General features: G+C 43.3%; 1 protein-coding gene across 8 annotated transcripts in view; it reads right to left on the reverse strand.

The window, feature by feature from the left end:
• Nucleotides 1-1,131: 1,131 nt before the first annotated feature.
• TTC3 (tetratricopeptide repeat domain 3) overlaps nt 1,132-14,129 on the reverse strand; it is a 140,193-nt gene continuing 127,195 nt past the window's right edge. For 4 of the 8 annotated variants that reach the window (XM_029213875.1, XM_029213874.1, XM_029213873.1 and 1 more), the window contains 7 exons: nt 13,521-13,611; nt 13,010-13,111; nt 10,262-10,599; nt 7,900-8,026; nt 7,587-7,721; nt 3,797-3,889; nt 1,132-2,647 (listed from right to left, as the gene is read on the reverse strand). In XM_029213875.1, coding sequence (XP_029069708.1) covers nt 2,573-2,647; nt 3,797-3,889; nt 7,587-7,721; nt 7,900-8,026; nt 10,262-10,599; nt 13,010-13,111; nt 13,521-13,611 — 961 coding nt within the window. In that variant the 3' untranslated portion in view covers nt 1,132-2,572. Of the gene's footprint in view, nt 2,648-3,796; nt 3,890-7,586; nt 7,722-7,899; nt 8,027-10,261; nt 10,600-11,111; nt 11,285-13,009; nt 13,112-13,520; nt 13,612-14,129 lie in introns of those variants that run through there. The other 4 variants (XM_029213872.1, XM_029213871.1, XR_003792285.1 and 1 more) reach the window with 3 other exon arrangements.

Here is a 14,129-nt window from a genome sequence, read left to right on the forward strand (position 1 = left end):
TTTGATGATTAACGCTTATCAAGTTTGATTAAAGTTAAAACACCTGAAATGTATTTCCTGTTTCTTTCACGAAGGGTCATACTGGAGATGGTTTTGGTCCTCATTCAGACAAGCCTTCCCGTCTACTTCACTGTCTTCCCTTTTTATCAACCTCATCAGCAAGCACCTCATATGATGATGAAAGAAATTTCCACCTTGCCATCATCTCTTCTACCTGTTTCCTTTAATCCATTTTTCCAGAGTGACATCTGATTGAAAAACTGCCTAAAATAATTTCGTTGCTTCAGTTTTGTGGTGTGATCACTTTCCCCACCTGTTTCCACGCTATGGTCTTTGAAATTACCTTCAAAGTGTAGTAACATTTTGCCATGCTGGGGTACCATTTCAATTTTATATTGGATTATGCATTATTTATAGCACAGATTAAACTTTTCAGCAGGGAAAACAATCCAAACTCTTAGGAACAGTCATTGTTTTAAGTTATACGCTATTTTCAATTAAATGCTACCGGATTAAAGACACAGACTGATAATATTGGCTTTTTCCAATCATCTCTTAGTGCTCAGCATACCAGAAGGTCCTCTAAAAGGGAAACCCTTCTCATGAATCCACAAGGACCAAAAGGTCCTTGAAATCTGGCCCAATCTAAAACATCCACAAGCATATTTGGTCCATGCCAAATGGTTTTGGACAGGACCAAATATCAAGGACATTTTGGTGTGGACCAAATGTCTGCTAACCATCCACAAGTCCTCAAAAAAGTCAATACTGAGAAATGCAATTTGATTAACTCTCACATTTTCACGTGTATTCACATGAAAAACCTCTTATTCTAGCCTAAACAGTAAACTCTACCATCTCTGTATAATCTTTCCATTCACAAATTTCAACAGCCAATCTTGTGAACTTGAGTTTAGCAACCTCTATTTAGGCACAGAGGATGTCTTTGATCCAGGCTCTAAAATGTCCTAAGATCTCTTGGTTAGACTCCTCAGACGTACCATAGCTCTTCTTTCCAAATGAAGTCACCTTTTAAAATGTCAGCGTAATATATGTCTTGAATTTTCAAGTAGAATACTTTAAATTATTTGACAAAGAACAGATAACACGACAGTAAACTGATGTTATTTTAGAATGCTTTTTATTTCGACACTTACAGGACATGTGTAAGGCATGTTCACAAGTATTTGTTTGAAGTTATGTACAAAACACGTTCTCTTTCTCTCCAGCTGCTCTTCTTTCCCTTTGTACCTGCTGCTACAAACTGGGCCCTGTGTATCTTCATATCTACAAGTCCTCAGTTATTCTGAACATGCAGACAATGTTTTAGGGACCTGATTCAAAATATGGAGGAAGCTTCTATGCACTAAGTCACTAAGACATCAAAACTCACAGGGAACCAAGGCAGAGGGAAGCGACCAAATCAGCTCATGAACTTGGGACTGTGAGCATCTAGGGGGTAACAAAGAACACATGGAAAAACATTTTTTGACCCTTCCTGTTTGAGAGAAATGGAATGTGTCCAGAATTCATGTTTCTGTATTTACTACTACTGCCTATGAAGTCACTACAGAGAACTAATTTTTTAACAGTTTCTAATGCAGTTACAGTTTTGTTCTCAGGCCACAGTACAAGAGAGCATGCATTACTTTACACAAACGTCAAACACCGAACAATTGTAACAGGGACTCCTCAGGACTGTCTAATTACACAAGTGTCTCTTTTTGGTTGTAGGATAAGGAAAGTGCCCACTGTGTGCTAGACAGAGACACCCAAATACCTGTTGTCTAACTCATAAAGAGGGACAACATCCCTAGTGAGAATGGAGAAGTATTCAGAGTAAGTTCCCAATGTGGGGCTGGGATAATGGATATGGAGCCTCAATTTTAGGGGTTAAAAAAAGTCTTGGCTGATGTTAATAAGTTTATTGTATGATTTTCAAAAATCATTATGTCTTTAAAATATGAAAAACAAGCACTTATAAATCTACTGGGGAGAAATAAAATAATGAAATGAAAAATCAAAATCACTTGAAGAGGAAGGAGATCTGAATGAATCTTTTGGTCTGAATCAGCCAATATTTTAACATCAACTACAACCTAGTCAAATGTGGTTTGCTTAAGCCCATTTTTTAAAATGCAGAATCTTTAAGGAAAAACGTAGGCATTTGTTTAGGAATACTGATCTCAAAAAACTTTAACGTGGGGCACTTTAAACGATCAAGGCTACTTATAATTTAAGTCCTGCTTTGAGGCACTCACCATATTTTCCCATCTCAGAGAGCACCTCTGCAGCAGCCCCAGCAATATAAGGATGCGGTCACACATGACTTTATCAGCCACCATTTGGCGATTATTAAGTGGCTAGTCAGAGTTGGGAAATTACTTACTGTCAGCTGTTTTAAAGATTTCCATTTATTAGCACTGTGAAGCACGGTGCAAAGAATCTTCACATGTTGCTTTTTATATCAAAGGTAGTATATTGTTATTCTTCCAACTCAACAAACAGTACATACTCTTTAGTGAACTGTAACTACCTAGAACAGTGGGTGGGCCTCTTCCAGAAGGGCAGGCTACTCTTCTGACAGGAGATCACGAGCCAGGCAGGCTGGGCAAGTGCTCTGCTCCTTAAGCCATTGCTTGAAGCACTGAAATGAGAAAAGACAATTAGCCAGTGCCTTTAGGAGCACATGGAACCTCAGCCCTCCTGTACCACTCGCCTCAGCAGACACGGCTAACTTCACTGTGACATTTGGTAGGGCCTGGAGCCACCCAACACCCAGGGACACCAGAGCCTGCTCAGGGTAGGAGTCTAGACCAAGCTCCAGGAACAAAGAAACCCACCTCAGAATGTGACCTTGAACACTCAGGGCCTGACCTTGGGGCATGGCCTTGCCCTCCCATCCCCACACCCTGCTCCAGTCTCGTGTTTCAGCCACCCTGACTTCTAGAGGCTGGCCCTTGGACTCACCCTGTCTGCCTGATCTTGTTCCTTGCCCATCCCACCGGCCTGCACGCCACACAGCCTCACAGGAGCCTGTCTACCCAGCGTGCTCCCAGCTGGCCTGCTGCTGCTACAGAGCCGAGTGTGTGTGTAAGTTCGAGAGCCCAGGCAGGATGCCCCTACCCAGGAAGGAGGGAGAAGGCAGGCCGCGCGGGAGACTGCACGCTGTGTGGACTCTTTCTAGTGAGTGTACTGTGTGTACCCCTTTTCTCAGGGATTCCTACACTGACAGGGCAGAGACCTGATCTGCTCTAAACCAGCAGCAGGGGTGCAGGACAAATGCTCACAGCACCCAAAACACCAAAACAGTTACCACAAATCTTGGAAGGGCACAGGCCAGAATCTCCCAGGATCAGGCACAGTGGACCCAGTTAAGTTTAGTTTTTCTCCTCCAAAATGTTAAACTTACTTCACCTGCTGCAGTAAATTGACAAACTGCTGCACTGTGATCTGTCTGACCGTGCAGATAAGAAACTGGTGCGTATAAAAAACTGACTTCTAAGGAACTAGTACTGCTTTGACTTTCAGCAACTGATGGGGCCAACTGCTCTTTTGCACTCATGACATAGAGAAGAGGACAGTGTGCACAGTGCACGCTGCAGGGCCCAGGAATCTGCTCCCCTTCCTGCAGCATCAATGTTTGGGAGGGAGACAATCATCACAGACATGAGGAGGTTTAGAAAGTGCTTTGAAAATGCAAGTACTGAAGCCTAGAAAACAAAGTCCCTTTTTATTTTCAAAATACTCCATAGTCAAAATGCATGACATGAGGATGGCCAAGGAGAATTCTTACCCCTTTGTGAAACTTGTGCCCACATTTCAGCACACGTACATTTTTGGATTTGAATACTTCTAGGCATATTTCACAGGAATTTGCACCGGACACCTGTCGAAACAAATGCATCTCAATAGTAAAGAATAACTAAATTTCTCCTTACTACATGAGCTCTTCTTACAAGTGGCCTTCCAGAACTTTCACAGCTAAGGTGGAAAATTATTCTCAATTATAGTTAAGGAGACTGAGGGAACAACTTATTTTCTAATAACATTTCTTAGGAAAAAATAAAGTTTTAATTTTCTCAGAGAAAAAAATGTTTTATGTGGTTAACTCATTCCCAGCTAAAATACTACAAATACCTACTTACCCCAACCCATACCTAAATAAAGTATGGTACTAGTTGAATATTACAAATTAATTGTTCATCTAATTATCTAACAGTTGGAGACAGTAATAAATTATGACATCTCTACACTATGGATTATCATGGGGCTGATTAAAATCATGACGGAATTCCATAATCCGTGACGTGGCAAGTTAGTCACAAAAACTCTCTGAATAAAAGTAGGCTACAGAACAGTATGTATCATATGATTATATAATTCAATATTTTAAAAATAGAGAGAATGTGTGTATATAGAGATGCCTAGAAAAGAGTCTGGAAAGACATAAAATGTTAACAGTGGTTACTGGCTACTTTGGTTGAGAGATTTAACTTTTTTCTTTGCTATTTTTCTAAAGTTTCCATGAATGTGGATTACTTGTATAAATCAAAACAAAACGAACTGACGGCTCATTCAGCAAACATCCATAGTCAGGGACTGTGCGGGGCACAGCGACACAGAGATGAATGGGAGGGCTTCCGGCCCTAGCCGCTCCCAGGCTGGTGAGCACAGACAGCGTGCTCTGTGTGAAAGCAGAGTGCCAGCCTAGAACACCAGGCGTGAAGCTCTCCCTATGGCTCACAGCACTCACCCCACACGCATCATTAACTTTGACTCTCACTCCCCATCTTAACTCTGAGCACCCTGAAGGCAGGAAATGGCCTTGCTTATCTGTGTTCTTAGCAGCTGGCAAGGAACCTGGCCCCAAACTGAGACTCCATAAACTGTCAAGAGAGTGAATGAATGCAGCCCTGGCAGTGGGTTAAGGTCAGGGAGTACAGCGGGGGGCAGTGCCTGAAGGCTAGGACACCCTGAACTGCTGCACAGGGTTTCTGTCTTTCCCATGGCACTGTTGCCGCTGCAGCAATGGGTCAGATGTGCTCTCACTCCTCTCTGCGGCCCCCCAGGGAAGGGTCTGGGAGGAAATGTGGAGGTGTCAGCCCTGGGGAAAGGGCAGGTTAAGGCCTCTGCAAAGTTCAGAAAAATCCACGGTTAAATTGACTATTTCCTAGTATGGAAAAGTGGGCACAATATATTTCTAATTGAAAAAAACACACACACACACACACACACAAATATATGCACAGTTGACTAAATTCAGTATACACACAGATACAAAAGAGTTTAGAAAAATATATACTGATGTGATAGTACTGGTTACCCTTAGAGGGTGGGTTTTGGGGTTCTTTATATGCTCTTTTTATTTGGATTTTCTATTATGAACCACAAAACTTTTATAATTTAAAAATACAAAGCAGGGACTTCCCTGGTGGCGCAGTGGTTAAGTATCTGCCTGCCAATGCAGGAGGTATGGGTTCGAGCCCTGGTCCAGGAAGATCCCACAGGCCGTGGAGCAACTAAGCCTGTGCATCACAACTACTGAGCCTGTGCTCTAGAGCCCGCGAGCAACAACTACTGAAGCCCACACACTCTAGGGCCCATGCTCCGCAACAAGAGAAACCACCGCATTGAGAAGGCCGCGCACCACAAGAAAGAGTAGCCCCTGCTCGCCGCAACTTAGAGAAAGCCCGTGCACAGCAACGAAGACCCAACACAGCCAAAAGTTAATTAATTAAAAAAAAAAAAGCAAATTACTTTTAATCTTTAAAAAACTACCTATGATTAGCAAATTAAGTCCCAGTTTCAATACATACTATTCTTATAAGCCAGCTTTTACACCTTTATTACTATCAACATCAACCATGAAGTAGAAAGCAATCTCTTCCCAAAAGGTGATTATGGTCTATCTTGGGATGGCCAACAAGCACACAGACGCACGCGTGCACACACACACACACGCACACAAAAGAGTTCACACGCACACTCACACATCAATGAGAACGCTAAGAAGTTGACCTGGTTGTTCGACCACAGAGCACGTGACCAGCAGGAACACCCCTGAGAGAGGGAGGGGACTCCAGCCAGGCTTTGCAGGAATGCTCTGTATGATCATAAGCTTTCCCTTTGGGGTGAGACCCTCTGGGACCTGAGTGTATGTGATGCAGAAAGTCTCCAAAGGGTAGCGGAAAGTGAAAATGTATGGGAGGCATAAAAACGAGTTCACAAAAAAGATTCACTGCTTAGCACAAGTCAGCAAACCAGCACTCTTTGTGCAGTCTTGCACTGCTGACTGTGCTACGGGGCCTGCAACTCTTCTAATTTCAATTTCACCTGAACGGTGATACTGTAGCTGGACAAAAAAGGGAAATGTGGGGGCTTCCCTGGTGGCGCAGTGGTTAAGAATCCGCCTGCCAGTGCAGGGGACACGGGTTCGAGCCCTGGTCTGGGAAGATCCCACATGCCGCGGAGCAACTAGGCCCGTGAGCCACAACTACTGAGCCTGCGCGTCTGGAGCCTGTGCCCCGCAACAAGAGAGGCCGTGACAGTGAGAGGCCCGCGAACCGCGATGAAGAGTGGCCCCCGCTTGCCGCAACTGGAGACAGCTCTCGCACAGAAACAAAGACTCAACACAGCCAAAAATAAATAAATAAATAAATAAATCTATAAAAAAGGGAAATGTGCTCCGCACCAGAATTCAATCTGAAGCCCAAGGCTGTGAGCCGCCAGGCGGCCATCTCTCTTCCAGCCACACGTTCAGCCGGTCCCTAACGCACAGTTCCCAGCACGAGCTGGTCAGTGCGCTGAGGACGCTGTGGTCAAATCGAAGGAAGGAACGCTGGCAAGATGCGCGAGCCACCTGTGCCTCGGATTCCTCATTCATAGACAGTTATAATGCCCTGTCAACTGACATCACAGATATAACAGTATTTTATAAAAAGTTCTGTGTAACTGTAACATTCTCATTGTCTGAAAGGACAACAAACAATCTAAATCAGTGTATCAAATTAAAGGCAAGTTAATTTAATGGGCTCAATCCTGTGTGCCCCCCCGCGCCCCTTGAGGGGAGAGAGAAGGGAAGCAACCAGCCTTTCCCGAGCACAGCACTTGACTCTGCCTATTCTACTTCAGCACTTCATCCCCACGACGACCCGAACAAGCAGATATGATTCGAGCTCACAGTGTTATTAAGTGATGGAACCAAGTCTGTGTTATTCCAAAGCCCATGGTCACACGTAGAAGAAAATTATCCAAAAATCAATTTTTCCAACTATTCACACTTGATATAAAAAGTGAATTTATCTGACCATCCACAGGCCCAGTTCCCACAATGTGGTCACAGCTCTTCTTGTCACTACATGCAGGGGCCCCGAGCTACCCGTGGAAGTGGAGAGACAACCTCGCCATTCACTGGCTCTCCTAATGAAACACTCAAGTACATCTAAACTTGGTTTCCAATTTCAAGATCAAATAAATTCAATCTAGAAAAATGGGGCTAAATCATGGATTAATAGTTCTGTTTCCTTCTTCTTCTTCATCAGAAGAAGAGAACTGACTCTTATGGTCATACATGCAACACTCACAGGGACGTTGTCTGTCTTCTGCCCCTGGCTTTCGGGTGATGATCCAACAAGCACGGAGGGCGGGCCCTGGGTGGCCCTGGTCACAGAAGCAGCAGAGCTGGGCTCAGATGGCCTCCTGTCCTTTCCTGGATTTGGCTGCAGCAAGAACATGGAGCAGGGAAGCAAGTTCAGTTACCCAAAAACTTGACCCTCTTCTATCTACTGAATTGCTCTCCATTTTTGGGTTGGAAGCATTTTTCCCCACAATTCTCTTATTTTATAAATAAATAAGAATAAAGTGGAACATTTTATTGAATCTAAATGAAATACTGACCTTTTTCTTTTTCTCTTCATCTAGAATGTGTTCTGTCACTCTTTGGACAATTTCGTCAATACTCAATCCAGAGAGCGAGTTCTTGTTTTTGTTCCTCACTTTTTTAATAAAACCAGCAAGCTCGGTGCTGAAAGGGAAAGTGGGAATAATGTCAAGAGAAAGTTAAAGTTTTCTGCTGCAAAGAAATATTATGGGCCAATATTAACCCAAAAGAAACAAAATCAAATACACACAAATAATTCATTTGTAAACAACAACAGTAACTGTACATAGAGAGCAGCAAAATCAATCTTTCAAAGCACTATGAAAATTCCAATATTATTTCTAAATATTTGTTTTAATAGACTTTCAAAGTAACAGTGTATCTGATAGATCCATTTGAGATCTCCATCTCTACTTAGAAACCTGACTTCTTACAGCCTGGATATACTGTAGCTTTAAGCAAAATCAATGAATGATCAGACGCCACTGGATCTGACTTGAAATCAATAAAATCTCTTTCTATCTAAGAACAAACTAGTTTTGTTGACTTCTTCCCTTTAAAAATTAAACCAACAGGGCTTCCCTGGTGGCGCAGTGGTTGAGAGTCCGCCTGCCGATGCAGGGGACACGGGTTCGTGCCCCGGTCTGGGAAGATCCCACATGCCGCGGAGCGGCTGGGCCTGTGAGCCATGGCCGCTGAGCCTGCGCGTCCGGAGCCTGTGCTCCGCAACGGGAGAGGCCACAACAGTGAGAGGCCCGCCTACTGAAAAAAAAAAAAAAAATCTAACCAACAACAAAGTTTTCAAAGCCTGAATTTTTCATAGGTAGCAGTGGATGTGATTTATATCGTTAATCAATAGGAACTTGGTATCTGTAGCACTAATACCTCATATGCTTTAACATGCAGAAAATTAGGATGCATATCTATTTGGTGGTTTATATTCTGCCAGATTTAGTCAGGATTGCAAACAATTTTATTTGTAATGTACTTTTGGTAATTACAACTTGACTATTTTTACTAATTTGCATGGTAATTGCTATTGAGAGAACTTACAATGTTTATCAAACTTAGGCAGGGCTAAACATGCCCATGTGCAGACAAGATATACTTATTTCCAAATGGGCAGGGCTCCACTGACAAATGCAAAACATCAAATTTGGCCAACCATAATTAACTACTGTGTTTCAAAAGTATAATCTCAAAGACTGTGACTAATATCGTGTCAAAGACAGAAATAACAAGGGAGGTGCAGAGGGTTAATTCTGGATGTGGATTCCTCTCTTCTGAGCTGTATCCCAGAGACATTCCCTCCACTTCACCTTCTCTCCAGGCTGAGACCAGGAGTACCTCTGTCCCCTCGCACCAATCTGGAGTGAGGTCAGAGGTTGATGCAGAAGCATTGCTGAAGTGCCTGAATGACAACTCTGGCTGACTTAGTTAAAAGCAGCTCTCCCCATTTGCAGCAACATGGATGGACCTAGAGACTGTCATACTGAGTGAAGTAAGTCAGACAGAGAAAGACAAATATATGATATTGCTTATACGTGGAATCTAAAAAAATGGTACAAATGAACTTATTTACCAAACAGAAATAGTCACAGACATAAAAAACAAATCTATGGTTTCTGGGGGGGGTGGGAGGGGATGAATGGGGAGACTGGGAGTGACACATACACACTATTATATATAAAACAGATAACTAATAAGGACCTACTGTATAGCACAGGGAACTCTACTCAATACTCTGTAATGACCTACATGGGAAAAGAATCTAAAAATGAGTGGATATACGTAAATGTACAACTGATTCACTTTGCTGTACACCGGAAACTAATACAACACTGTAAATCAACTATACTCCCCCCTCCACCGCCCACCAAAAAAGCAGCTCTCCTCACCCTCATAAGGGTCCCTCTGTAACATGCTCACACACCTGACTCACTAGCAGATTACAACTGGCCTCGTCAGCCTCACACCCCTAACAAATCGGAGGTGCTGTCCAACGAGGTGTAAGTTGCTGTTGCCTTCGTGGCTATATGTGGGACTTTTTTCCCTGAAATAATGTAAAACTAATGTTTTGCAGTCATTTAGTGATTCCATAACTAGCGCTGGAGAGTTACTGAGTTCATCTAAATCTTAGCAAACTGCCATGGCTTCTGATGACTATTGATTAACCAGTGTTCAATGTTTTCAATCTATTGGTTTGAAACTGCTCACTTCTATGTTTACAAAAGGAAAAAGTGCAGCGCTTGTCTTTCTGAGTAAAACAATTATGCAGTCCTTTCCACTTCAGCCCCTTATTGGCTGTGATGTTATCTAATCAGGAAACCTCAGTTCAATAAAGCACTTAACAGAGTTGCACACATTTTAGATTCGTACCTGCTGTAACAGGGGAACACCACTGACAGGTGCTCAATAATACTATTGAACGGTTTCTTTGGAGACTGGCTTGAACGGGTGGCACGTCCTGGAGCACCAGGTAACTTCTGATCAGCCACCGGGCTTGGCTCTGACCGAGCTGCCTGGCCGGCGCTCTCACACTCTGGCAGCCGGCCGGCTTCTGGCTCACAGGAGGGCGACTCCACTGGGCCGTCAGGAGCAGAGACCAGACTTGATTCCTCGGGAACTGCTGTTCGGTCTCCAGTCCTGTGACTTGTAGAAGTGGAGGGGCCTTGATCATCATGGTCTGAAGACTCAGGAGGTAACTTAGGATGAAGCTACAAGGAACACACCACAGTGGCTGGATCGCTAAGAGTGACATCCGTGAACAAAGACTAACAATTAAGCACAACTACAATAAAACCTGGCTGCTCAAGTGCACAGTATTTGAATTACAACAAATTAAATGTTTTGTTCTTAAAAATTGCTGGCCACCTTCTCTTTCTCAAAATGAGCTCTTCATGGCCCCACACTGCTGGCTTCCGTCCCATCCGCTGGGCCCCTGGCTCAGCTCTCCCCGCAGCCCTGCCGCCGTGTACGCCTGAAGTGCTGCTGCCCCTCATGTTGTCAGAGGTGCAGCCTCCACCCCACCCGTGCTACGCCCTCGCGTTCCTCGGTGACTGTGTGCTCACTGAGGATAATGCCCACTTTTTTATTTTTTGGCCACGGAGTGCAGCATGTAGTATCTCAGTTCCCCGACCAGCGATCGAACCCACGCCCCCTGCAGTGAAGCGCAGAGTCCTAACTGGACCGCCCTAACTGGACCGCCAGGGAAATCCATAATACCTACTTTTAAAAAGATTCGAGTCTAGAATATCTTCCTGAGATCCAAATCTGCACATCCAAACTTCCTAATGGGCAGATCCACGTGGGTGACTGATTCCAAGGCCACTCAAGCCCTACGTCTTCAACACCAGCCTCGGGGCGGTCTCCTCACCCTGCTCTTCCTCCGATGCCACTTCACTGACAGAAACCCAGAGTCATCCTCAAGATTGTTGGCCTTACAATCTCACAAGCAGCACCACTCTTTATTTTTTTTATTTTTTTTTGCGGTACGCGGGCCTCTCACTGTTGTGGCCTCTCCCGTTGCGGAGCACAGGCTCCGGACGTGCAGGCTCAGCAGCCATGGCTCACGGACCCAGCCGCTCCGCGGCATGTGGGGTCCTCCCGGACCGGGGCACGAACCCGTGTCCCCTGCATCGGCAGGCGGACCCTCAACCACTGCGCCACCAGGGAAGCCCCAGCACCACTCTTTCATCTGACCTCCTGCACATCCCTCAAATCTGTTCTCTTCCCTGCAGCCCCGCTGCCTCTCTGACCTGGGACACAGCTGGGGGCAGTGAGCTGTAGCTGGTTGACTGGAAATCGCTCACTCAGCTCCCTCTCCCACCACATCTCCACACTGCAGTCAAGCTGATCGTCAAGTACAATGTTGATGTCGTTCCCTAACTGGAAATTTATGCTGGCTTCTTAGTGACCTGAGGAGAAGTCCACACTGCTGAACACACCTTACACCTTAATAAGGCTCCCTTTGTTCCAGCCCGTGGGCACGAGATTATAATCTTTCTCCCTATAGCCCCCTTTGTCATCGTGGACTCCTTTTACTGCTATGAAAGGAGTGTATTCTCTTTTTTTCTAGCCTCCAAATATGCTGCTTCTTCCACTGGGAACACTTTGACCCTGCAAACATCACACCACACACCCCTCCTCAAACACACACCCCCTTTTACTCCTTTTGCCTGGTTAATTCCTATTCCAGATCTCTGACTCACTGAGACTTCCAACAGTGGAGCTTCTGCCGAGGCCTAGGCCTCTGGGTTACATTAGTTCCTCCTAATTTATGCTGCCATAGCCTTCTATGTTCCTGTGAAAAATCTTGGCACACTTTGCTTATAATTATAGGTTTAAAGTCTCTCTTTCCCAAACCCATATGCACTTTGAGGGCACAGACCACATCTAATCTTGATCACCACTAAATACCCAATGAATGAACAGCAGAGAAATGACACACAAAGTAAATCGTTTTTAGGCGTACTTATTACTCAAGCTCCTGGCACACTGAGAGTTCTCAAGGAATCTTAAATTTTAAAATTACATAAGCTAGAGTCAAAAATTAATGGTAAAATATTCTGTTGATATCTAATGCTTTTCCCCCTTCCGTATCTGCTATAAGAACTTGGAAACACTATAAAGAAGTGAGTGATCTTTAATTCTAAATAAAACTCTTTCTTACTCAGTTCAATGGAGAGAAAAAACTTTTTCTATGGAGAGAAAAAAAACTGGTGCTCAATAGAAAATTTAATCCGTCCAAGGTGGCTAACTTTTTAACGTTTTACACCATTTTTTTTTTGCAGATGAATCCACGATAAGTATGAACACTTAGTGTGCAAGGTATTGGGGAGAAAAAGACGCTCAAGATGAGGCTTCTGACTGCAGCTCCAGAGCCTACAATCTAAGACGCTGAATGCATTGACAGAAGGGTCACAGGGTGAGGGGCAAATAAGGGCAGCCCTCACAGGGCTTAACCTAGTACTTAATGAAAACATTAAGGCAATTGTTAATCCATCTCATGCCCACTCCCAAAACAATAACAACAAACTACTTCTGGCCAGTTAAGAAAGGAATTGTGCTTCACTCCTTTTCTGTTCTCTTTCCTTAAAAAAAAAAAAACAAATGTAATAGACTTACTGTGTTACAGGCAGGAAACGAAAGCTCAGAAATCTGCACTTTAGAAAGTTCACTGAGCCGAGAACCATTTTTAATTGCTTGAATTTGTTCTTCAAACTGAGACTGTAGGTAGAAGGAAAAATGTTAAGTTTTTCTAACAAATTCCAAGAGAAAACCACAGCTGTCAACTAATACTTTTTTTCCCCCTTACTATACATACGTAACAAATGCTCAACCGTTTTCCAAGAAATATAACTGAGTTGCAAGGAAAGAAGTTCAAAATAAGTCCTTATTAATCAGAATGCTCTACAGCCTTATCAAACACAACTTTTCTAATCTTAACAATCAAGGGCTGAGTTTAAAGAGAGTTAAGAAGATAGCATTTCTTTCATGAAAAATTCTTAATTACAACAAAAAAAAAATATTGTCTTTAACAGCTCAAAAAAGAAATAGTTTCAATATGACATGACCTCCTCAGAATTATAAGCATCAGATAGATTTTGACAGAGTTATAAAATACCTTATAACTTACCTTTGCTTTCTCAATTTCTTCTCTAACATTAGAAAGAAATGATTCCCATGAATGTATGTCAGATTCCATGACAGGATATGCTGCAGAGTCACTGAGAAAGCAGAAAAATTTATAAAACTGCTAATGTCCACTTAAAAATTTTTTTAAATTGAAAGCACTAAAATACAAATGAAAATAAACATTTAAACACAAGAGAAACATGATCACACACAATAAAACAACTATTTTTAAAGAACTGTATATCTTACAGTCACTACACTTTAGGAAACTAACCGTTGATCTAATCCAAACCCCAAAACTGGTAGGCAGAGAGCAAATATTCTCCTGAATTTGAAGATCAGACACTCTTCGTTGGCATCTTCATATTTAACATCAAAGGCTATCTTTGTATTGAAAAACAAACCAAAAAAAAGGCAGCCTGGAAACATCCCAATAAAACCGTCGTCCCGATCTTATTGTAAAATAAAGGGTGGGTGTCTAACAGGCTATGTTAAACTTCTCAGCGCCTCATGAATCTGCTCCACTGAAAGTGACAGATAAGCCTTCTACTCCTAACTGAGAAGATCAGGAACACTACCGATCCGCGATGGTGTCAGTTCTCAGTATACG

This window comes from Monodon monoceros, unplaced genomic scaffold, assembly GCF_005190385.1.
Source record: "Monodon monoceros isolate NGI ecotype Baffin Bay Population unplaced genomic scaffold, NGI_Narwhal_1 Super_Scaffold_11, whole genome shotgun sequence".
In the NCBI taxonomy this organism is placed as follows: Eukaryota; Metazoa; Chordata; class Mammalia; order Artiodactyla; family Monodontidae; genus Monodon; species Monodon monoceros.